Source organism: Ursus americanus, chromosome 7 (genome assembly GCF_024610735.1).
Source record: "Ursus americanus isolate L20-20 chromosome 7, mUrsAme1.1.p, whole genome shotgun sequence".
Lineage (NCBI taxonomy): Eukaryota > Metazoa > Chordata > Mammalia > Carnivora > Ursidae > Ursus > Ursus americanus.
Window position 1 is genome coordinate 7,608,301 of NC_142133.1, and position 26,034 is coordinate 7,634,334.

The 26,034-nt window shown below is 44.4% G+C and overlaps 1 protein-coding gene across 2 annotated transcripts in view; it reads right to left on the minus strand.

Moving 5' to 3' along the window:
* The window catches only part of SLC9A2 (solute carrier family 9 member A2), a 95,508-nt gene that overhangs the window by 17,037 nt on the left and 52,437 nt on the right, over positions 1-26,034 (minus strand). The window contains exons 4-7 of one of the 2 annotated variants that reach the window (XM_087863241.1): positions 17,776-18,161; positions 17,341-17,543; positions 6,299-6,388; positions 5,465-5,535 (exon numbers count right to left, since the gene is read on the minus strand). In XM_087863241.1, coding sequence (XP_087719367.1) covers positions 5,465-5,535; positions 6,299-6,388; positions 17,341-17,543; positions 17,776-18,161 — 750 coding nt within the window. The remainder of the gene's footprint in view (positions 1-5,464; positions 5,536-6,298; positions 6,389-17,340; positions 17,544-17,775; positions 18,162-26,034) is intronic. The other variant, XM_045771858.2, reaches the window with a different exon arrangement.

Below are 26,034 nucleotides of genomic sequence, written 5' to 3' on the forward strand. Positions count from 1 at the left end.
AGCCCTCACCTTTCCTCACCGCTCCTGCTTAACATCTTCCAGAACGTCACACACCCCTGGGTTCCCTCCTCTTTCTCAGCCTCTTTTGTTGGGTCTTTTTCTTCTTTCTGGCCTCCTGATGTAGGAGTGCCCAGGGTTCCATCTTGGTCCTCTTGATCTCCGCTTGTTCTCTGGCCATCTTGCCCAATCTCCTGATTTTAATGGCATCTCTGCCAGTGACTCCCACCCATTTGTATCTCCTGCTCCAGTCTTGTCCCCACGGCCCAGAAATGACTATTCAGCTGCCTGGTTAACATCCCCACTTGGATATCCAGTTCTCAAACTCGATGTTCCCAGATCGAACGCATTTTCTCCTACAGCCCTTGCCATTTCAGTTAATGACCACTCCACCAGGTCAAAAACCCTGATGTAACATTTGATTTTTCTCCTTCTCTCACATTCCATGTTACGGCCTGAATTGCGTCACCCCTAAAAATCACAGACTGAAGTCCTCACCCCTAGCCCCTCAGAATGTGACTGCATTTGGAGACAGGGTCTTTACAGTGGTGATGAAGTTATGAGGTCATTAGGGCGGGTCTCAATCCAATACGACTGGTGGTGTCTCTAGGACTAAAGGAAATTTGGACAGACATGCAAAGAGGCAGGAAGGAGGCCATCTGCAAGCTGCTTCCCTCGCGGCCCACAGAAAGAACCAAATCTGCTGATACTTTGATCTTGAACTTCTAGTCCCCAGAACTGTGAGAAAATAAATTTCTAGTGTTTAAACCACGTGATCTGAGGTCCTTCGTTAAAGCAACTCTAGCAAACTAATACTTCATATCCAGTCTATCGACAATTTCTGCTGGTTCCACCATCAACACACACACACAATCCAACCATGCCTCACCACTTCTACGCCCGATCTCTTGGCTCTACCCTGGTCCAAGACATCATCATCCCTCAATGGATTTTTGCAACAGGCACCCAACTGCTCTACCTGCTACCACCCCTGCATTCCTACAGACTACCCTTGACACAGAAGCCAGAGTGACCCTGATAAAATATAAGTCAAACCACATAAAACTCTGCATCTCAGATGAGTAAATGCACAGTGATCTGGGGGCCCTACACAATTTGGAGCTGTATCCCTTGGCACTGTGCTTCTCACATCCAGCCTCACTGGTGTCCTTCCTGCCCTGGAAACTTGCCAGCTCTGCTCCCATCCGTGGGCTTTTACACCCAGTGTACTTTGCACCATGAACACCTTTCCCCCATACACCTGCAGGGCTCAGTTACAGAGCCTCCTTTAAGTGTTTCCTCGGGAGTCATTTATCAGAGAAGCCCATTAGAACTGCATGCCATCTCCCACCCCCTGAACTTCCTATTCTCCCTGCCAGATATATTTTTCTCCATAGCAATTATCATTTTCCAACATGCTATATAATTTATCTTACTTTCTGTCTCCTAGCACTAGAATGATATATATGGGCACAGATTTTGTTGTTGTTGTTGTTTTTCCACTTTTTCCTTTATCACCGGTGCCTCGGACAGTGCCTGGCACACTATAAGCACAGATGGTAGAATGGATCATTTGGTCTCAATTCCTCCCTGTAGCCACACCCTCTGCCCTATTACTTGGCGATGGCCTTCCACCATGGCCCAGATGACCTGTGCTGTCCTGTTTCCTGCCACTGGCCTCAATAATGTTCCCTGATGTGGTTAGGGGGCTGTAGCAGACATGACAATTGGGACAGAGGCTTAAAATGGGCTTGTGTACTGAAGCTTACCTCTTTTGTTTCCACAATTACCATGACAAGGATATGCGTGGAGTGACTCATGAGTCCCAAGACAAAGGTGAATGCCACATGAAGCATAGTTCAGTCACTCCAGTCACACCAGAGAAGGCCAGCCAGGATCAACTGACAAAACCAACCCACCCCGGGGAAGCAGGAGCAAGACCAGTCCGCAGCAGCCCAGCGCAGCCAGGCCCAGAGCCCGGACTCTCAGACTCCTGACTCACAAGCTTTAATAATGTGACTGTTTGCGCAGCTGAGTATCGGGGTGGTTTGTTATGTAACATTATTAGGCCAATAGGTAAGCAGAACAGCATGCAAGGAATATTTGTTGAGAAAGAAAGAAACGCATTACGGTGATTACCATAAGCCCAAGGAGGTTTATGGGTACACCTGTGCTATGAAAGGAACAATGGGAACCCACATTCTTGGTACTAGCCCTTTGTTCTACACTGGAGGGCGATGCATAATGAAAGAGTCATCCTTTTCACTGGCCACTACACAAAAGAGGCGCCAAGTTTTTTCTAAGTTGATTCTGCAACACATCTTTTTAAACTTCTGTTATTTTTATTACTGTTTTGGCTTTTCACTAGAGAGAAACAAAAGGAAGAATAAGCATTAAGGGCAAGGGCATCTGATTTAGCATAGGAACCCTACGCTTTCTTTGCTTTATTTTCACACTTTTCGTTTCTCTGCCAACCTACACCTGGGCGCTCTCTCGCACCATCATTAGACTCCTTTTACCAAGTGTGGGAAACTTCCCTACTCAAAGGTTTAAGCCTTACCCTTTCCCAAAGGATCAGATGCCTCACAAATTCTCTGGCAAGACCACTAGACATCCACAGCATGAAGGATTCCAGAGGAAATGGAAAGATACCCAACATACCTACAACAATCCACTTCTTTATTTGTGCTTTTTAGTAACACCCACAGTTACGTACATACCAGAGACAGGCCCTGAGCAGAGCTCCTTTTAGAAATGATCTGCGTCAGCACCAAATTCCTCCATACCCACACACACTTCCCTGCTCTACCTGCGATAACCAGTGCGCCTGACAATCCGGGGAATTATTTGAAATTGACCTGGAGTCTGTCACGCACGGAAATACCCAGGCGTTGAACGAAACGTGTACACTGTGGAGAAGAATGTGAGACATGTAGCAATATTACCTTTCAGACACGAAATCAGAGTTGGCGCTGCCATCTTTAGTATTTATAGTCCAATTAGCCTGGCAGCCTGTAGATGTTTGCTTGGAACAGACTCACGGACCCTCGAGACAGGTAGGATGTAGCCAGTCTTTCTCTGACGTTCCTTCACCTGAGGTGCCAGACCAAATCCACAGGACCCCAAGGTCCATGACTTCCTCCTAACACGGCCCCAGGGATGCTGACCTGATTCCTACGCCTGCTCACGTCTAGTTCCCCCTGTTTGGGTGGCAGAGCAGTGGTATAAATCCTTAACCCAATTTCCCTTTTGGAAAGGAACCACCTGTTCTGGGCGACGACTCTTTCTTGTCCCTCCAGGGAAGGACTGATGGGATGCTGGAGGAGGGGAAAAAAGTGATCGGGTGGAAAGGGAGGAGGTAGTTGGAAAACAGGTCTGGCTGAGGAAAAAACAGAGGAAGAGAGGCAGAAAAGTCTGAATCGCTGGCTTGGCAAAGACAAGGATCCGTGTTTGTTGGGAAGGTCCCGGGGACATAAAGCAGGGTAGCTCGTAGAAAGTCACAGCGCAGATGGCTAGGGTTCTCTCATCCATCTCCTGCCTGCAAAAATGTGAATCCTGCCCAAGATAAATGGTCATTTTCTTCCATACTTTAACAATGGAGATTTCAGTTTGCTTTATTACTTTGTGCCCCCACATAGCTAACCGGGAGCTCTCTCCATACAAATAAACTATTTTTCCTTCACTTCTAAAGTAAGGCTAAGTCCAAGAGGCTTTTCTACATTAGCAAACAGTGTGGTCAGGTTTGTAAAGGGTGTCTTAGCACTTAGAGTCTCTGTAAATCATCTTACTACTTAATGATATCACTCACTCACACACACACACACACACACACACACACACACACACACACACCCATTTACTATGTGACTGCTTTGTTGCCTTCATTATATTGCAAAATTTTAAAGTCCTGAGTTCATGGTTTATACTTCTCCTATAATCCAGCATCATGTCAGGACATGTGAACAAACAGTAAGCACTCAAAAACTCCCTGATGTGAAATTACATAAACTGGTAGGTTGGTCAACTTCATGGAATTAGCAGGGGGGAGGGAGGGCATCCATCAGTAAGTTAGGAAAGCAAAGGCAAGAAAGTAAGAGGAATCTACCAAAACATAGTTTAAATCTGTTGTCTGTCTCCTTCAAAAGGCTTTCCTAACCAGTGATGTGCTGATAAATGTTAGCAAATTATTTTATGGGAAAAAAAAAATAGGCCCTGGTTCATAGCGTTCGTCAGTTCCACGGCACACTCCCCCCACGGCTGACTACCCATGTGGATGGCACTGAATGTGGAGTCAGGAGCAAAGGTACACGGTCAGCTCCTGGTGGTCAGGTGAGCTGGCTCCCGTGCTCTGTGGTCCCCATCCCTGCTGTCAGAATTAATCTCACAAGTCTGTTTTTCAGTTTATGTGAAAGCAGGTACCTAATTCTGCCTGGCTAGTGTACCTTGTCCATACCAACTACAGGACCCTTGAAGAGGGGCGCCTGGGTGGTGCAGTCGGCTAAGCGGCTGACTCTTGGTTTCAGCTCAGGTCATGATCTTGTGGTCATGGGATCGAGCCCCGCAGCAGGCTCTGCGCTGGCTGAGCAGTCTGCTTGAGATTCTTTCTCTCTGCCTCTGCCCCTCCCCAGTATCACGCACGTGTGCACTCTCTCTCAAATAAATAAATAAAATCTTAAAAAAAAAAAAGATTCTTGAAGAGAGACACTGAATCCTATTTATCCACCACAAAGCCTTTAAAGGTTAAAAAAAAGAGACGCATTTATATAAGCATACGTAATCTTTCATATAAGTACAGCTTTAAAAATACTTGTTATTTCTATTTGTTTTAGTATTTGTATTTAAAATTTATTTGTAAAATACTTGTTAGTCTATTTATATCGGCAGGTGCTCCTAAGCTCTGCATTTGACAAAGCCCCTCAACATGTGTGGGACAACAAACAGTAACAGAACCCTCGGTGTTTCACCAAATAGACTGTCTTCTTCAGCCTCCCTTGCAGTGAGAAATGCCCTCACAACTGAGTGCCAGCCACAGAAGGCCAGGCCACGTGTGTAACGGGAAGGACTGTGTGAAAGCTTCCGATAACTCCAGTTAGGAGGAAGCTGGTACATATTCTTTGTCTCTTTGTTCCTATGTGTAACCTGGAAAGTGCGCATGATGGCTGATGCTGGAGCAGCCATTCTGGTCTAAAAGGCAGCCTTGGAAATGGAAGTTGTTCATGGATTCACCAGGATGGAAGTGTCCTGGGACCATGACGAGTCTGTGGAGCAGAGCTCACCTATTACACCTGCATCATCCTCAGATTTCTGGCTTTTTACAGAAGGCTCTCTATGATTGCTGAACTTTATCTCAAAGGACATACTATGGCACAACACGGGAAAGATGTGACCTCTGAAAAATAACAGGTAAGTCCTGCTTCCAGACTGAGCCAGAGCCCCGTCATAGTATAACAGCATAAGACGTTCTTACTTGTCTCTCCAAAAGTTGTGACCCCAGTGTCCACAAACATCTTCAATCCCAGTCTTCACATGATCAAAAAACTAAAACAGAAAAAGAAGGCTACTGATTAATTTTTACCTGAAATCAGTAATTTGCAGTCTACTTTTATCATGCCTAGACTTCAAAGACCCTGACCATTTTTGCTTTTTTTTTTTTTTTGCTGTTAGGTTTTTGTTTGTTTGTTTTGTTTTGTTTTTACTAAAAGCAATGAAACAATGATTCATCTCCAAATACACTGATTTTATTATATCAATATTAGGCAATTCTCAGGTTATTTTTCTCATCATAACAGCTTGTTCGTAATTTTGGAAAATATGAAATATGGTGATAATTTTCCAGTAGAAACATTTTCAGATTGAAGGAAGTGACAAGAGGGATTCCTTGTTCCTGGGTGCCCGGGTGGCTTAGTCAGTTGAGCGTCCAGCCCTTGGTTGCCATTCAGGTCATGATCTCAGGGTCACGGGACTGAGCCCCACGTTGGGCTGTGCACTCAGCGGGGAGTATGCTTTGGGATTTTCTCTCTCCCTCTCCCCCTGGTTGTGCTCTCTCTCTCTCTAAAATAAAATCTTAAAAAAAGAAAGAGAGGGAGTCCTTGTTCCCCCATTCTCAGGAGGTCTAGCAGGTTAATTTGGAGAAGGCACTGTGGGGCTGTGCTCACTCTAAACTCCCAACTCATGCCTTCTTGGCCCTCTCTCCCTTTTACCCTCTCCTTTGAGAAATGATCGCCAGAATGTCAAGCTGTCGACTGAATCCAACAAGCTTTTCTTTTATCACTTAAATCATTATTACTACATTAACACTTACCCGACAATGGATTTCTTCACTGACCGCTTGCTGTTTCTTATTGGACCTCTTAACATCGAGAAATTCCACCAGTGGTCGGATAGTAATTCCCTGCACAGAGAAAGAAAAGAAAAGAAAAGAAAAGAAAAGAAAAGAAAAGAAAAGAAAAGAAAAGAAAAGAAAAGAAAAGAAAAGAAAAGAAAAGAAAAGAAAAGAAAAGGAGAAAGAAAGAAAGAAAGAAAGAAAGAAAGAAAGAAAGAAAGAAAGAAAGAAAGAAGGAAAGAGAGAGAGGGAGAGAGAGAGAGGAAGGAAGGAAGGAAAAGAAAGAAAGAAAGAAAGAAAGAAAGAAAGAAAGAAAGAAAGAAAGAAAGAAAGAAAGAAAGAAGAAAAGGAAAGGAAAAAAGAAGGGAAAAAAAGGTATATCTTCTTATAAAATTAAGTGAAGAATTCAAGAATAACTTTTATTCTTCTGAGCTTTGATAACCAACAAAAGATATCCTCCTCTCAAGATTTAATACAGTATATGTAACATTTTGTTAATTTTTCCTCCTCTCCAATAACTGACATATTTTCAGAGGGCCATGTCCCAACACGTGCTGCTAGAAACCAAACAATGGACAAGGTTCAAGAAATTGCAAACTAATTCTAAGTAATCCTAAGAAACAGAGAAAGACAGAAATTTCAAGAAACAACAAAGTATTATCCAAGTCAGAGGAATCACCTACTTGCATTATCCTTGGAAAACTTTTCAATAATTCTTACATTCATTAATTTATTAAAACCATTTTAGTGGTACTTCCACGGCATACATGTTAGGGTCTTGCATATGGGATACAAAGATAAATAGTTAAGGCACTCAGTTCTAGGACTTCGTAGTTTTATAGGGAGAAGGATATGTCAAAAACAGTTACAGAGTAGGCAAAAGGAAGAATGAGAGATACACAGGAAGCCGGTCCAGAAAGGCCTCATAGAGAGGGAAGAGTGAATAATAGTCTTAAAAGATGTTGGAAGCCTATCACAGCAGGGACCGACCATGAGCAAAGAATCAGCAGCAAGAAAGGGTACAGAGGGGTTTGGGCATATCTGTGAACTTGAAAAATGGAGAGAACCATAAGCTATTTAAAAAACCTAAGAAGAGGGGCGCCTGGGTGGCACAGCGGTTAAGTGTCTGCCTTCGGCTCAGGGCGTGATCCCGGCGTTATGGGATCGAGCCCCGCATCAGGCTCCTCCCCTAGGAGCCTGCTTCTTCCTCTCCCACTCCCCCTGCTTGTGTTCCCTCTCTCGCTGGCTGTCTCTATCTCTGTCAAATAAATAAATAAAATCTTTTAAAAAATTAAATAAATAAATAAATAAATAAAAAACCTAAGAAGAGAAGAAAAATTTTCTTAACATGATGAAAAAGACATCTGCCAGAAATCTGTCCTGAACATCTGACTTAATAATTAAACATTAAAAGCCTTTCCATTAGAACTAGAGATAACACAAGGATACTCTATCTGCTATTTGACACAGTTGTACCTGTCTCAGGCAATTAAATAAGAGACAAAAAGGTAGAAGTATAGACACTAAAAATGAAATAACAAGATTTTTGTTGCTCATGAGTGATCTAGTTTTTGTCCTAAAATATCTAAGACAATCTCTTTTCATTTAAAAATACCAAGAAAGTTTAATAAAGTGATTAGACATAAAATCGACATACACAAATCCATCCCATATGCTAATTTAAAAAAGAAACAATAAATACCTCCATGAGAGAATATATATATATAATATTAATGTGTACCAATATATAATAATATATAAAATACATATAGTATACTATACAGACACTAAATATATATATATAACATACTCTATCTCTCTATATAATATGTAATCCTATCATGAAATGCATAAAACCTTTACAAAAAGAACTATAAAACTTAGTAAAAGGATATTCAAAAGATCTGAGTTTTGCAAAGACACTTCCTAGACAGGATTATGTAACAATATTGTTGACAATTTTATCTGAGTACATGCAATACAATACCATATTCCAAAAGGATTTTTATTAAGAGAGCTGGAGAGGTCAGCTCTTAAGTAGTCTGGGGCAGTAAAGGTAACCAGGAAAATTAAGAAAAAGAAGAATGGTAGGAGAACTTAGATATCAAAACAAACAGTCAGCTAATACCCTTAAAATTACGAGATACTAGCTCTAAGTGAGAAGAAGGTGAGAACGTGGGGTCAAGGAAGATCCCCAAGACTCCTGAATGGTAGGCAGACGGCTGGCCTTTCTTGGCAAAGGGAACACATGCATGACGGTGGTAAGTGGGTTTGGGGGGATGGGGAGGGAATATGTTCCCTGCCAAGCATTTGATTTCGTCTCGCCTTTCTGCATGTCTTTATTTGAGAATGCTTTTGATGATATAAACTGTGACACACACACACACACACACACACACACACACACACACTTTCTAAGGGAGATCATTCACTGTGTTCCATCAATCTGGCCTCCAGCATTTTTAAGCTTAACTTTAACTTTCTGGAGTGTGAAACGATTTTGATCAAATTTGGTAGAAGACACACCTTATGTCCTATTTGCATTTCAGTCTGTCACTTTGAAATAACACAGGAGGTAATAAACAGTTCTCCAATGAACAGGTATCCCGTAATTTTTAACTTATGTAAATGAAAATGGGCGTAAACGTGGTTTACGGAGATGGGTGAGTCCACTGAACTCCAGATTCCATGGAGATTCCACTGATTTAATAACCACTCCAGAAAAAAAAATCAACAAAATCAAAGCAATGTTGAAACTATATAGCGTGGTCTAAGGACACTAACTGTTGTTTTGCATGCTCTTTTCCTATCAGTATCCATTTAGTACAAAAAGAAATAAGTGAGGGCCCAGCAGTTGTAAATACAGGACATAAAAATAAAGAGAGGACACAGGCCCCAATCGGGATGCTGACTCCTTCCACTGAACAGATCGTCTAGAAGTTAGCGCATTGTCACAAATAAAACAAAACTGATCGACTACAGGAAGCAAGTGTGGCCTGGTGCCTAGTGCAGCTCCAGCTCCTAAAAATACCCCATATTGTAGTTTATAATTAGTGTATTGGTTTCATGCTACGGATCACGGACACTGTCTTTGAACAACCTCTACTTAAAGAGCTCCTTTCAGAGTCTCCTATTTGCTCTTTGAAGTATTTGCAGTTGTCATGTCATGTCAACAGGTCTGATGTGATAGGTTCCTCTCCCTCCCTCCTTCCTTCCTTCCTCAATCCATCTATTTTGGAGGCAGAGAACCTGGCATCTATGGACATCATATTAAGTTCCCCAGGCTGGATGCTATCCTCTAGGAGCTCTGGGTCTTGCATTGGGAGAAATATAGGAAAAACAAAACAAAAACGACAACTAACCCTTGAGAAGCCACCTTATTTTAAGCACATTGGAAAATTTCCAGTTCAGGTCACCCGGGAAGCAACCTGATAAGCCTCAGAAACATAGCTTGTTACCATCCGTGTAGGTTAAAACAATAAAGAAACGCCTCGGTTTTCCATCAAACCAGTGAAAACCGTATTTGCAAAGGACAAGTGACAGGTTCACCCATTCATTCGGCTTTGGCACAATCCGCACAAGACCTCGGGGCCAGACCTGATGGAAGGGAATCACTTCACGGCAGGCACGAACAGGAGGCCGGCCGGGCGAGCTCGGTTTTCCACCCTGTGCCGCTCTGTCTCCACCCGCCCCGCCTGCTTCTGCAGGCACAGAAAACAGCCGCTGTCTGATGAAGTCGTGAGCATTCTTCGGGTTTCAGCTTTTGGAAGAAAAGGATTTCTTGTTTGGTGGTTTTTTGGTTTTTTCTTTTTTTAATTACATTTAGAAGGAAAAAAAAGGTGGGAGGAACTGCCTCATATTTCTCTGCTGGTCTAGTAGACAATGTCCAGGAAAACTTAAAGAAACTGTCTAACAACAAAAACTGTCGCTCTCATTGCTCTGCGATCCTGTATCCCCTGTAAGGCCTTGCTCGCCTTACACACTCGATCACAGAGGTCATGAGCCGGCTGCACACGCGGTATTTATCTTTGAATGGGATAAGTGGGCAAGAACCATGAAAGTGTTCTCAGGGGTGCTCACGCTCTTCACGCCACAGTCCCCCGGCCTCTGTGTATCTTTCTCTCCAGACTTAACCACACTGCGCAGTAACTGGCTGCCAGACGTCTGTCTCTTCCCCTAAATCACGTCTTTCTCTTCACTGTGCCATCAGGGCTTCTCTCTACTGTCCCGCCAGCATTCAGGATGCTACTATGGCTCCCATCTTTGAAAAACACAAACAAAAGCCCTCCTCTGGCTCACATTTCCCTCTCACTGCCACCCCTTTCCTCTCCCAGACCTCAGCAGACTTGCCTTCTATCTCCCGTCTCTCTTTATCCTTCTCCCTGGAATCCAATGGACTGGAGTTTCCTCACCATCTGACCCCAGTGCTGTTGTGAAGATGTCCATTCGTCACGGACTTTCCCACCTTGCCTGACCGAGCACCCCATTTGTCACAGTTGCTAGAACCCTCTCCTTCCTGAACACTTCCTTCCCTTGTGTGGATGAGCGCCTCTGGATGCTTCTCCCATTTTACTCTTCACCTTTTTTAGTCTCCTCGAGTGGTTCCTGAACGTTCTCTTGACTTCTCAATACTGGTATGCCTCCTTTTCTATACTCTCCCTATGCTCGCTCCTGAATTGTGTCTTCCAGACTCATGTCTTACAAACCATTTATATACCAATGAGTCTCTAATTTCTATTTCCCGCTCTGGCTTCTCCATAAATTCTAGACCCGTACATACAATTGCCTAGTCAATATCTCCATTTGGATGTCTAATATGCAAATATGCATGTCCAAGATGTATGTGTCCAAACCCAAACACCCGATTGCCCACCCCTCAAACCCAATACTCCAGTGATATTAAACATCTTCTTTCACCTAGTTGTTCAGTCACAAACCCTTGCAACTATCTTCATGCTTTCTCTTACATTCTAAATTATTCACCTACATTTTTATCTTAAAAAATCTAATCATCTTGCTCATTTCATCATAGAACCAGAGTGAAGTTTTGTTAATTCCACAAAACTCCACTTAATAATGGTATATGTTAATTAAATATAGGAATGTGTCATTGTTACACCAGATACGTAATCTTAAACAGGACCACTCCTTTAGCAAACTGAAGTACAATGTCTATAAAATAGTTGGCATCATCGCCCCAGTTTCACAGGCTAAGTCAGCAGAGGTATTTTTTTATTTTTATTTTTTATTGCGGGGGAGGGGCAGAGGAAAGGGAGAGAGGAATCTTAAGCAGGCTCCACACTTAGTGCAGAGCCCCACGGAGGGCTTGATCTCACGACCCTGAGATCATGACCTGAGCTGAAATCAGGAGTCAGATGCTTAACCGACTAAGCCACGCAGGTGCTCCCAGAGGTATCTGATTATTGGGAAAGGCCGGGCCACCCCGGGTCCTGACTGTCCCACACATTCTTGCAGAGGGCGCCAGTGATGCAGGGACTCAACTGCCTTTACCCAGGCCATTTTTCAGGGTTGCATTTGCAACTAGCAACACTGAGAAACCAGGTAATGTCACCCTCAAGACAAAGAGTGATAGATATTCCAGGTCAGTGCCCATATCCTGTAATGCGACCCATCGCACGTGTGGCCATCCATCCTGGGCCTTCTGTGGGGGGACCTGGGGTGTGGATCACTGACACAAATGAGCGCGAAGCTCTGGCTACTGCTTTGGCCATGAGTAATAAAGCTCTTCGCCTGTGATGCAGGAGTCAGGTGTCCTCTGCAGGCATCCATGGAGATTTTACAGGCAAGTTAAACTTGTGAACTTGCAAACAGGGTAAAATCCCAGATGTTTCACAGATCTGGACAATGACTTAACAATGGACACAACACGGATCTGCAGTGGAGGCAGAAAGAGACTGTCCTCTCTTGAATTCCAGTTAACCTTGCTACCTGACGGGCTTCTGGATAACCACCGAATATTCAGATTTCCAGAATTCGGAGGGTCTGCTATATGATTACAGGGAATCATCAAATCATAACCAGATTGTTAGATCGTTCTGCAATCATTTTTCTTTTCAAAGAAAAGAAACATACACCGAAGGGCATTGTTTTTCTTTCTTCTACTACCATTTTATTTAATGTCATAATTAAAACATAGCAAATCAATCGGGTTAAATCATCAAGTACTATGTTTGCCTACAAATTTCTTCTCTACTGCCTGGGAGGGAGGTACCATTATCCGGATCCACAGAAGCTCACAGAGGCTGTGCTGGGCAGTAACTATCAGAATATCAACCAGAATCTCAACCCAGGACAGCCTTACTCCAACGTCTGTGCTTTCTGCTACTGGACTCTGCCTCACCCCCAATCTTGAATATAATTTTAAAATGAGAGAAAGCTTATATTTTACGTAACATTGCCACTCTTATCTAAAAGAAAATGAATTCACATGCCCAAAGAATCAGAACTGTTCACTCATTCAATATTCCGTAAGCAAGACTGTATTCTGGTAACATGTTAATATGTTTCATCAAGAGGCTATTTTCCAGGGGCGCCTGGGTGGCACAGCAGTTAAGCCTCTGCCTTCGGCTCAGGGCGTGATCCCGGCGTTATGGGATCGAGCCCCGTATCAGGCTTCTCCGCTATGAGCCTGCTTCTTCCTCTCCCACTCCCCCTGCTGTGTTCCCTCTCTCGCTGCCTGTCTCTGTCAAATAAATAAATAAAATCTTTAAAAAAAAAAAAGAGGCTATTTTCCGAATTATCAGCATGATTCAAGGAATGTTATTACAAGTCTAGGTTTCAGATAATAAACCATATGTCACATGGAATTCTATTTTAGAAGAAAGTGCTGACTCAACGGTATTAGGGATGGGAGAGCTCATCATACAAAAAATATTGAAACAAGGGGGAAAGACATTTAGAAGTTTAATGGTAGATGCATCAACGTAAAAGTTGGCACTGGAAAAGAACGCATAGCCCTTAATCAGAAGGCAAAATGTTACGCATCGATTATAATTAATTATTTCTAAGTATTTTCTTTCAGGCTTCTTTCCCTGAGTTCCTTAATTATTGATGTATTCTGGAAAAAAAGATCCTGAAGGGATCTGAAGGGAGTGTGTGTGTGTATGTGTGTGGCTGTGCAAGTGTGTGTTCGTAACCCAGAGCCTCTGAAGAGCCAGGTCATTAGTCTCCAATCTGTGCACACAAAAGCGTGGGTCAGACAACAGTGACAGGAAGATTATAGTTTGAGTGGAACTATAGAAATTCCTCTTCCCCAGGTTATCCTTAAACCTTATCGGAGGAGAAGGCTGCCCGTGGGGTATGCTTACAGAGTCCAAATACTGACCCCCCCAAAATCTCCGAAGGGTTAATTTGATATGCTTACGATGCCAAATATAGCCAATAAATCTATTGTGTTTGTGGCCTCTGCTTTTTTCCTTTGTCACATCAAAAATTCTGTTAAATATTGCTATACACGCTATTCGTTCAAAGTGGGTGTGTAGGCATTGCAGATAGGAATCTAAACTTCGCCCATATTTTCGGGTTGATTTACAATTCCCAAAAGCCAAGATATTATAAGTATAATAACGAGACTCTGTATTAATCAGCTATGCACACACATTCACTAATAGTATACCTTTCTGCAATACTTTCCTTTTTCCTATGCTATGTTTGTTCTGATTGCAGAAACGTAACTTTATGTCTGTTCGATCTACTAAAAAAATTGAGCTTGTCTTTGGTATGTCCTCTCCTGAATTACATCTTCCTATTTCACCATCTTTATTGGAGTTTACAAATGCATGTGTCCACGATGTTGGGGGAGGGGCTGCTTCTGCACCACAGATACTCGAGAAACACATGTGTGGGTAATAGCAGCTGATACATTCATCTCCAAATGACCCAGTTCCTAGTTACACTAGACTGACACCGTTCTATTTTTGTATTTGACACCTTAAGTTCTGAGAGCACGGGGGAGTCCAGGGCACTGACTAAGCCTTGGCAGGGCTCACTGGGAGTGCTAAAGGACAGGGCAGCTGGCCTCGGGGAGGCAGTGAGTCACTCAACCCCTCCTGACTTTTCCCCTCAAGCCTGATGCCCTAGGATGCTCCTGGGAGATTCAAAGGCTCCAGGCAAAATGGACTCAATGCGCAATTTTGCCTCAGGTAAAGTGTGGGAGTAGCAAATTGGAAGACTTTTTACAAGGATCCTATAAACACTGTAGTAAAAAGATAAAGACAAGGGCCTTCGCTTCTCCTCTACACCCAGGTGTCTCCCTGAGTATAAGAAGGACGTGGGATATCTGAACCCAAACGTGCATTGACTACTGTTAACTGAAGCTGTCACTGACCACAACCTGGGCAGTAACGCCTTCTGAGTGAAGTCAATGGAGCACAGTGGTTCCGAGCTCGTCTGTGGGTCAGAGTCCTAGGCTCAAGTTCTGTCACTTACATGTGCCCTTGGGTCTGTCTCCTTTCTCTCTTTTAGCCTCATGGGGCTCCTTCTCATAGGTCTGCTGTGAGGATGAAATGAGATTACACATCTAGAAAAGACCCTGTCCGAGTGCCTGGCACAAGAAAGCCATCGCTGATGGGTACCAGCAGTAGGAAGGTGCTGCTGACAAAGACAGTAACAGGAAGTGGCCACTTCTTGACTTAGGACAGGGGCTCCCGAGTCAGTCTCCTCCCGGACTCTTCTCAAAGGACAACCCACCGTCCCCAGCCCTAGGAGGTGTGAAAGGATGAAGGATGGACTGTTTTTTGGGGAGCTGATCAGTGGAAGGAGAAGGAGCAGCCCAGGGAGTTACAATATTGAGCTCTCACTACACACTTCATTTACAGTGAACACCAGACCGGTCCCTGTTTCACCTCTTACTATCTGTGTCGACTTGGGAAAGGCACTAAAGCACAGGTTCGCTGCCTCAGTGTCCTCATCTGTGACATGGGAACAGTAACAGTGACTCTTTGAGTTCTCTGCCATAGAATTGTTATGAGGATTCAGTGAGACAATATAAAAAGAGCTTAGACCTGAGTCCGGCACCTAGAAAAGCATTCTGTGACGAACCATTAAAACAAAAATTTTTTTAAAAAGTACCTCTTAAAGGGGTGCCTGGGTGGCGCAGTCAGTTAAGTACCTGACTGCTGGTTTTGTTCGGCTCAGGTCGTGATCTCAGGGTCGTGAGATGGAGCCCCGCGTCTGGCTCTGTGCTCAGTGCAGAGTCTGCTTGTCCCTCCCCCTTCTCTCTGCCCTTCCCACCCCCATCCCCGTTTCTCTCTCTCAAATAAATAAATAAACCTTTAAAACAAAGAATAAACAAATAAATAATACCTCCTCAAAAATAAATAAAATAAAAATAAATAAATAAAAAGTACCTCCTAGTTTTCCCCCTTTGTCATTATCACTTGCCCTCAGTCTCCTTGGCTGCCTTTCTCTTCTCCCCAGTGTCTTAAGGTTGGGCTGCCCTAGAGACCAGTTCCTGGTCCTGTGTCCTGGCTTCTTTGATATATATTCACTCCCTTGACCATCCTATCCAGTTTCAGCGCTTCAAATGCCAGCTCTCAACTGTCTCCTGAACTCCAGACCCAGCACCCTGCCGCCTACTCATGCCTCTGCCCATAGGTCTAATCAGCACCCCTAACTGGGCGTGCTTGTAACTGAGTCCCATCCCCTCCATCCACACCCTTCCCTTCTCACTTGAGAGGAAGTCTGTCCTCCCAGACGCTTGGACCAGAAGCCCTGGAGTCCTCTGGGATGGCTCATTCCCTCATAGCCACGTCTAACCAGGGATCCTGTAGGTTCCACCTTCAGGGTAGATTTGAGAATCTCAATCCTTCTCAGGACCGGTCTTATTGGTGACTGTACTGGCCTCCGCACTGTACTTCCCACGTCTATCCTGTCCTCTTAGCAGCCTGTTCTTTAGCGTCCAGGGTGATCCTTTTACAGCAAGGCAAAACACATCACGCTTCTGCACAGAACCCAAAGGCTTCCATTCCACTTGGAGAAGAGCCAGCCCCTACATGGGCCCATGTGGCCTTATCCTCTTGAGGACACCAGAGTCTCCCTCACCGTGTCCATCCCCATCCCTCCAGCCACACTGGCCAGGAACATACTGCCTGCATACCTTTGGTCCTATCAGCCTGGAATGTTCTTTGGCTTAGCCAATTCCTTCACCGCCCCCCCCCAAGTCATTCTCAAATGTCATGTTTTCATTGTTGCCTTCCATGACAATTCTATTTAGAACTGCAACGCCCCCTCAGTCACTACTCTGCTTCTTGATACATAGTACCTTCCACCTCTTATATACTCTATCATTTACTCACTTAGCATGTCTAGTGTCTAGTATCTGCCATCCCCTCTGGGAGGTAAGTTCACTAGGAGGGATATTTCTGCATTTTGTTCGCTCGTGGATCTTAAGCCCCCAGAGCACTGTCTGACACACAGCAGGACTCTAATACATATTTACTAAGTGAGTATTTGCAAAATATAATCTCCTAAGGGTGGACTTAGTAACTTAAAGAGACTGATTGGCAAAGTCAGGATCTTGACACGGGCCCGAGCTCTTCCTACCACACTTTCTGCCTCCCCATATTAAGCATGTGTTCACGCATCCCACCATTTCAAGGGACACACTGCTATGCAGTCAACTAATGTCAAATTGCTGTTGGAAGGTCATCACACGAGTAGCATTTAACGAGTACATTCACTAGGTCAGAGAGTTAGACAAGTGACAAGGATGAGTGAGCTCAGTTCGTAAGTTTCCAGTAGTAAGCTTAGATCACTAAGCTGAGTTTCCTTAAATAAGGATTCCTGCATGTGGGCCAAGTGACCAAACTGGATTCTCCTCGGCCCCTGCACAATCAGGTGACACCTGGAAGCAGCATTTTCCCTAACACCATAACTCCCAAAGCTGCACCACGCCTTTGCCACTTGGCCTCCTGTGAAAGGAGTTCGTTATGATTGCCTGAAAGGGCTCGTCTCCTCTCGGTAACTGGAGACACTCTGCCGGGAGAGAGAAGCTTACTCACCAGGATGAAGACAGTAAAGAATATGACAACAATTGCAGCTGTAATGAACAGCTTTTTCCGAGGAAACACAGCAGCAGGCAGGAGAAACACAAGCGCAAAGCAGATGGCACCTCGGAGGCCTCCATAGGCAATGATGAACTGATCCTTAAAGGTCAGGGGAATCGTCCGGAACCAGTTAATGACCTGAGTCAGGACAAAGACACCTGAGAACGAAAAGCAAAACCAAAGAAAACAGACTGTGTGAGGCCAGAATGTGCAACTAGGAAGACTCATTCTCTGCGCTTCTGTGACAGGGCAACGTGTCTAATAAGCCCCACAGTCTTTCCCCTTCTCCTCTGCTCTCGGGCGTTTGTTGTTCCGGGGTCATGGGTGAAAATGTGAACTCAGGGAGGCCGAGAGAGGTCAGTGTGACTTACAGCAAAGTCATGAAGGTACCTGGGGATGAACAGAATCTGTGAGGGACTGGGGGGCGGTGGGGGACAGGGAGAGGAAGAAGATGAAGCAGTTGAAGGAGCAGCAGCCGAAGGGGGGGACGAGAAGAAGCAAGCCCCATTCTTCTCGTGAGTGTCGCCGAAGGATCCTTCGGGAAACAAGCACCATTACCCAGCGCTCGCCAGATCAGACAGAAGGCAAGAGTGAAGCACACGAAGGCCCAGTTCCACTCGTGGTTCTTCCCGACGGTGGACACGCCCATGAAGATGAAGATCAAGGTCTCGCTGACGCTGCTCAGCATCTTCATGAAATACTTGATGGTCGTGTACGACTTCTGAGACACGTTTTCTTCCACGTACTTATTCATCGTCATTGCGCAAGCAGTGATTCTGCAAGGAAAGATACAGCTTCCGTTTAAACGTGACAACGATCCTAGGCAGAATAGAGGAGTCGGCACTTAAGAGCCAAGTCCGGGCTCTACCCTTCCGCTCTGCGCTGTAACATGATTGACTGATTTGTATAAGTGAATGTGATTGGCATCGCTGGGACCCCACTATCTCTGGAGGACTTCCTCGATACCTGTGGCTTGAACTTCTCGGCTCTGCCCAGCTCTGTAGTCTATGGGCGTCGGCACTGGCCAGCATCACAACAGAACGGCTCCGCAATATATTCAAAACCCGCTACCTTCCCACAAAACTGGTTTTGTCTTCGCTGTTGCTCTAGCGCCTAAAATGCTAAGGCACGGCCTTACATGCTAAACCTGAAACTACAGTCTCATTGGCCTTCTCTCCATGCCACACCTCCCCCACGCCCCCCACCCCACCATCTCATGGGTCACCCATTGCTTTCTACCCCTTGTTCTAAGTCTCTTGGACCCACTTACTCTTTCTTTATCCCAATGCCTTAGTTTCCACTTCTGGAAAATTCACAATGTATTTATAGGCTCTGAGATCACCTAAAGAAAAGACACCCTTTTTCCTGTTTCCCCCGGAATCTTCAAAACTCAGGGACCACAGACCCCTGATTTCCCCTCTGATGAGATCTATTTTCATAGAGCCCCTGCACACACTCTGGTAAGGGAAGGGCTCTGGGGCCAAGTCTGTGCTCCTAAGTTGGACATCCGAAGCTCTTTACACTCTTCACTCAGTGGACAAATCCAGTCTCACCTCCTACCCCCTCCACCCAGCATACACCATATGCCTCAACTATCTGTAATTTCCCTAACACGCCCTGCTCTTTGCCATCTTCTTGCCTTACTGTATGCATAATCAAATGACACTCCTGCCCACCTCAAATGCCACCTACAGAAGGAAATTCAGTATGAGCTGGGTGACGGCTCATCCAGGTTCCATCTAAAGAGACACCAATACCAGACACCAGCTGTAGCAACATTTTCCTAGATATGTCTCCTGAGGCAAGGGAAATAAAAGCAAAAAAAAAAAAAAAAAAGCTATTGGGACTTCATCAAAATAAAAAGTCTCTTAATAGCGAAGAAAGCAATCAACGAAACTAAAGGACAACCTACTGAATGGGAGAAGATATTTGCAAATTACATATCCAATAAAGGGTTAGTATCCAAAATATATAAAGAACGTATACAACTCAATACCCAAAAAAACAAATAATCCAATTAAAAAATGTGCACAAGACATGAACAGACATTTCTCCAAAGATGACATACAGATGGCCAATAGGCACATAAAAAGATACTCGGTGTGACTGGTGATCAGGGAAATGCAAATCAAAACCACAATGAGATACCACCTCACACCTGTCAGAATCAAAACCATAAGAAACAACAAGTGTTAATGAGGATGTGGAGAAAGGGGAACCCTCATGTACTGTTGGCAGGAATGCAACTGGTGCAGTCACTGTGGAAAATAGTATGGAGGTTCCTCAAAAAGTTAACAACAGAACTACCCTATGCTCCAGGAATTGCACTACTGGGTATTTACCCCAAAAATACAAAAACACTACTTCAAAGTGATACATGCACCCCTATGTTCATAGCAGCATAATTTACAATAGCCAAACTACAGAAGCAGCCCCAGTGTCCAGCTATAGATGAATGGATAAAGAAGATGTGGTGTATACATATGATAGAATATTACTCAGCCATAAGAAAGAATGAAATCTTGCCATTTGCAATGACATGGACTGAACTAGAGAGTATAATGCTAAGCGAAATAAGTCAGCTAGAGAACGATAAATACCATATAATTTCACTCATGTGTGGAATTTAAGAAACAAACAAGCAAAGGGTGGGGGGGAGAAAGAGACAAACCAAGAAACAGACTCTTAACTATGAGATCAAACTGGTGGTTACCAGAGGGGAGGTGGGTGGGGGGATGGGGGAAATAGGGGATGAGCATTAAAGAGTATACTTACCATGATGAAAAAAATTAAACGATAAAAAAATACAGAGACGTGGGTACGAGAAAGTACAAAAGGACTTCGTTATCAGAAGGTATTCTAGAATGAAGGAAGGCGGAATTTGAGTGAGCTGTCCGCCTTCCTCTGAGGGATCACCACGCTGCGAGCCAACTGATGGTCATGACCTGTGAAGGCCCCCACATTCTCCTAACTTCAGAGCTACAATGACCCTAAATGCACCCTGCCCCCAACCACGAATGGAGCCCTCTGTACTCTGAGAGGATTTCTGTTATTTTAGGAAACTCCTCCTACTGTGAGCACACGGACAGAAGAACACACGCCTAAGGGCTCTCTGAGTGAAGACCTAACCGGGTAATCATGAACACATTTCTTCTCAAGAAAAAGACCTGTCTCTTACACACACACAACATGCCTATTTGTGTGCCCCTGTTAAAAGAAAACAGAGACCCGCCAGGTCAGGAACAGCGCATCCGGCCACAATGTCACCGGCCCCAGAATGAGCGGGTGCGTCTTTCAGATTTATGTGAGGGAGGAATGCATAATTCACGTGGTTCCCAAAAGAAAGAGTGCCTTATTAAATAAGCTAATAAAACTCAGCAACTGCAAACACGTGGCAAGGCCTTTGACTAGCGGAGGGCTTGTATAATAACAGTCCACCTCTATGGCAGTCCATAAAGGCAGTCCCCCCCTGCTCTGTGCCAGGTACTATGCAAGCACCCTGTGTGGATTAGGTCACTTCACCTCATTACAAAGCTCTGAAGCAAGTTCTGTTAGCATTCCCATTTTACAGATGAGAGAACAAAGGCAGACAGAGGCCCACTTATTCAAGATGACACTGCTAATAAGCGGTGTTGCCAGGAGTTTTACTCAAGCCGTGTGACTCAAAGCCAGCACTGCTGAGGATGGAACCCTTGCTCCGTCCAAGCTCTCAGCGAGCCCGGTCACCTCGGATGGGGAAGAAGCCTTACCCCTCTGCCCAGCTCTTGCTCATCCTTTCTCAAGCACAAGCCTGTTTGTATTGGCCTCCAATGGCTGCGGTAAGAAATTGGCCAGAACGCAGTGACAACAACACAGATTCATCGTCTTATGCTTCCAGAGGTCAGCAGTCTAAAACCACTTTCGCTGGGCTAAAATCCAGGGCTGATAGGGCTGTGTGCCTTCTGGACGTCCTAGGGGGGATTGTTCCTCACTTTTTTCTAGTCTAGAGGCTGCTCACATGTCTCGGCTCATGAGCCTGTCACGCCAACCTCTGCCTCCTTGGCCATGTCTCTTTCTGATGGCTGACCTCCTCCTACTGTCCTCTCCTCAGAGTCCGTGTGATTTTATCCGGTGTCATCTCCCCATCTCAAGACTCTAACTTAATCGCACCTGCAACATCCCTTCTGCCATGTAAGGCAATATATTTGCAAGGAGGGTCTGTGGAGGAGAATCTTTGGGGGCCGGTATGCAGTGGATCGCGCCATTGCTGGCATTCACCTCCCTGGCATGGTGGCCACGACCAAGTGCATGTCTCCAGGTGATCGTGGCCAGAGCTGCTCAAGTGAGCTTGGCCACAGAAGCTAAGAGACACTCTGCCCCGCTGACTCGAGTCACAGGCTAGAACCTCCCCCAGCAGGTGAGAGAGACTGAGGAGAAGGGAATGGCAAGTGGCCTCTGAGTAAGCCCACGTAGGGAATCTTGCCAGCCCCCACTGCAAAAAAACCATTCGTTAACTACAGCTCTGAACTTCTTCATCTTTCATATTTTGGTTTAATTTTTCTTTAACCAGACTTCAAAAAGTAAGATTTGCCTGATACAAAGTAATGGAGGCCAAAGCCTGATTAAACTGATTATGAATCTAAAGCATGATATATTTTATTTAAAAAAAAGTATATACACGGCAACACAAACTAACGAGCCTTTCTTAAATGTTATCAAGCTAAAACTTTATAACAAAAACAAATTATAATGGTCATGTTACTTCCTGAAATTCTCTAATGCTATGCAAAAGGTGCCTCCAAATGACTTTATTATGAAGCCTTTAAGCTTAGAGACAAATATAGAGAATAAACACCAAAGTACCCACTCTCCAGCTCTTTCAAATCACTTTTTTTTTTTAAATAAAACATCAGCTACAGAGTTGAAATCCCTCCATTTTTCATACTACCCCTATTTCTCTCTCTCCCTCCTGGCACTGGATTTTTTTTTAATCATTCAAGAAGTGATTTTTAAAAGGCTGGAGAAAATTGCGTGTGGGACTCTGATACACATTTCCCTCTGAGATCACATTCCTGTCAGTCACCGGGCAAAATGTAAACCATACAGGTAAAGGGGAACTTTCAGTCCATTATGTGAGTGATTTAATAAAAATTCTATTCCGAAATTATTGAAACACACAGCTTTGGTGTAAAAAAAAATTAATGAATTTTACCTGAATGTCCACAGGATCAATTTCCATTGCTTTGTGCCCTTAATGTGACACCAGCAGTAATGCCCATGTCCACCAGATGCCTCTCTGTCACTTAAAGCTATTTCCCACCAGCACAGTGAGACACTGGAGGGAGAAGAATGGCTCCAGGGGGCACCCCAGGCCTCAGTGTCTGGTGGTGCCCTGTTCAGGAAGCCTAGGCATGTCTATGACATTGGTGCGCTCACGGGCTGGGGACCAATGTTCCAAACATCCCTGTTCTGGTCTGTCACGTACAGCTTAATGCAAAGGCCAGGAGGAGTTTTCATTGCAAAGAGGTTTTTTGTTGTGCTATACTTTTTTTTTTTTAAGATTTTATTTATTTATTTGACAGAGAGAGAGAGACAGTCAGCGAGAGAGGGAACACAAGCAGGGGGAGTGGGAGAGGAAGAAGCAGGCTCATAGCGGAGGAGCCTGATGTGGGGCTCGATCCCAGGACCCCGGGATTACGCCCCGAGCCGAAGGCAGAAGCTCAACGACTGCACCACCCAGGCGCCCCTTGTTGTGCTGTACTCTGACCTGAAGTCAAAGCCCCTCACTGCAATACAAAACTACCAACTAGGGAGGCAAACGCAATCCAGTCTCCCAGAAGTAGAGAAGAACAGAAACCTTCTCTCCCTTCTGCGCAGACCATCATCTACAGCTGACAGCCTTGGCACCAAAACCTTGCTTCTTCCTCGTTTTCCTAAAAGAAGCACAAGAAACTTATGAGGTGGGAATGGTGTTGGCTGCTGCCTGACTTTCCTCGGCCTCCCCGGGTCAGAAGCGCCTGGCCAGGAGTGCCCCTGGGTACAAGGTCATGTCAAAGCAGATCCCAGTGACACAGCACTTACAGGGAAGTGAGAGTTCTTCCTCCATCAGCATGGAGCCCCATGAGGATTTCAGGCCGGAAATCCATGGCTTTTCATTCTGAACATCAATGCGATAGATAATATCCACATCAAAATAATAACCGAAAGAGACTCGTTACATTTTAGAAAATTCTAGCTGAATTTTTTTTAAGGTTTATTTACCTGAGAGACAGAGAAGGAGAGAGAGAGCACATGAGTGGGAGGGGTAAAGGCAGAGGGAGAGAGAATCTGAAGCGGACTCAGCGCTGAGCACAGAGCCCCATGACGGGCTGGATCTCATGAGCCTGAGATCACGACCTGAGCCAAAACCACGAGTCGGGTGCTCGACCAACTGTGCCACCCAGGCGCCCCTCTAGTCAAATGTCTTACTCTACAGATTCTTCAGATATAGAACTATTGGCCTTTAGCATTTGCAATATGACCTTACCCTTATTAATCTGTACCACTGAGTCATCCCCTTCTTCCCATGCATGACCCTCTTTCCTAGTCTCCATATTTGGCTATTAATTTAATATCAACCAATATTTTCTCAGCATCTACTCGGGGTCAAGTTCTGTGCTGGGGTGTAGGATGATAAAAGCGAGTAAAACACGGCTTTCTACTTTCAAGGGTTCAAAGTCTCAGAGAGAAAGGGTCACAAAGATACTATCGTGACAGAACTGTGCAAGTATCAGAAATGGGATTGGGAGCGCAGGGAAGGAAATCACTACCTCTGCCACAGAAGGGGGTCCATTTGAGCCACGTCTCCATGGCGAAGTGAGGAGCTCAGCAAGCAGGAAGAAGCCAAGAAAAAGCAGCAGCCATGTGCAAAGCCTTGAAAGAAAGAAAATAGGTTGGCCTATTTGGGCAATGGGGAATAATTCTGGTAGCCAGAGAAGAGAGGGATGATAACGTTAGAGACAAGGATGGAAGGAGTTAGGGGCCAGATAATGACAAATGGCACTGTCATACATTATGTTCAGGAGTTTCAACCTTATTCCATAGGCTGGAGGGGAAAAGTGAGAGATTATATCTGTGATCATATAATTAACACCTATTTCCCCAACACAGCTGGGAGTTTCATGAGGAAAAAAAAAAATGTCCTCCATGTTTAGCAGAGTGTCCAGCAGGTCATTAACGTGTTTCGAATCAATGACCTCATGGATAAATTGTTCACAGGGACAGCGGTGTGGTGTGGACAGATTCTCTGTTTTAGAAAGAGAACTCTGAAGGAAATATGGAGAAAGGATTTGGAGGGACATGAACCTAGAGGCTGGACTCATTTCCTGCAGTGGTCTGTCATTTGGTTTGCAAAATCCATGGTGGCACCTACCTGGGCCATACAACATCCCCAAATGTGTCTGTGTTCTTGACAGGTATTGCTTCCATTCTGTGGGGCCACATGGAGGTAAGGTATGTATAGAAGTCACTGGTGCTTTCTGCTTTGTTAGTACCTTACCTCACGTTACGTTTGGACATAAATGTATGGCGATTATCACCAATTTAGAGACTGAGAAGCTGAAGCCCTACAATTAGTGGTTTTCACAGTCACCAGCAATTGAGGTTTTCTTCATCACTACCTCATGCTAAATACAGCACACAAGAAATCCGTGCCAGCTGATACTATGTCACCAGAGTCTTCCGGGGGAAGAACAGACTTCGTATTTGACTATTTCTAAAGAGAAAAATTCCACAAAGACTTTTCTCTGTTCTGTAACTCCATCTTAGCAGTCCAGGAAGCCATTCTCCCACGGATGTTCAGTTCCTTCTACCAGAATGTATGCTTTGACAGAGCAGGGCTAGCGTTCAGCCATGCTTACTGCGGTTGCCTGCATGTCACGGTACCGAGATGCATGGTCAAACAATACTGGCTGAGATTAGTTTAATGAAGGTCCAGAACCTTTCATTTAGATGGCTGTGATCTGTAGAATCAAAAGGACCAGCATCGATCCTGAAGGCAGGTGGAGACAGCGGATTTGTGCTTGTGAAGATAAAAAATATATATCCTGTCTGGGTGTATGTACACAGGGTGACGCCATGCCTCAGTGAGCTCAGTTTCTAAGTACAAGGGCTTTCATTTTTTTAAGGGGCGGTCAATTCTCTAATTTCCATTCCCAGATTAGGAGACATTTTCTGTAATCTGAACGGCTCAGAATTTGAGTTAAACAGATACGAAGAATGTTGCAAAATTCTTTTGCTCCCATTCTACCTCTTTAGTGTGAACTGAAAAAGTATGGATCCAATTGTAGACAAATACAGTCCAGATAGTAGCTGTATATTCTCAATGAAGACTTTTCCAGATATGAAAGCATACTCCACTAGTCAGTGTCAAACATTAGCAATGTCAAAGGACAATTAAAAAGCTTTCTCTGTATTGATTAAAGGCGGGTCTTGTGGTTACTCAGGGTGAATTGCATGCTCTCAGAGTAAAGTATTCCCTCATGTGAGATAAATTAATTATTCCAGGGCATGAATTTACCATATAATGGATTGCCTCTTCTAGGAAACCTAACAACCAAGAAGAGAGTGAGTTTGACATACGAGAAAACGTGAACAAAATTTGTTTTTATTTTGTTTTGTTTTGTTTTGTTT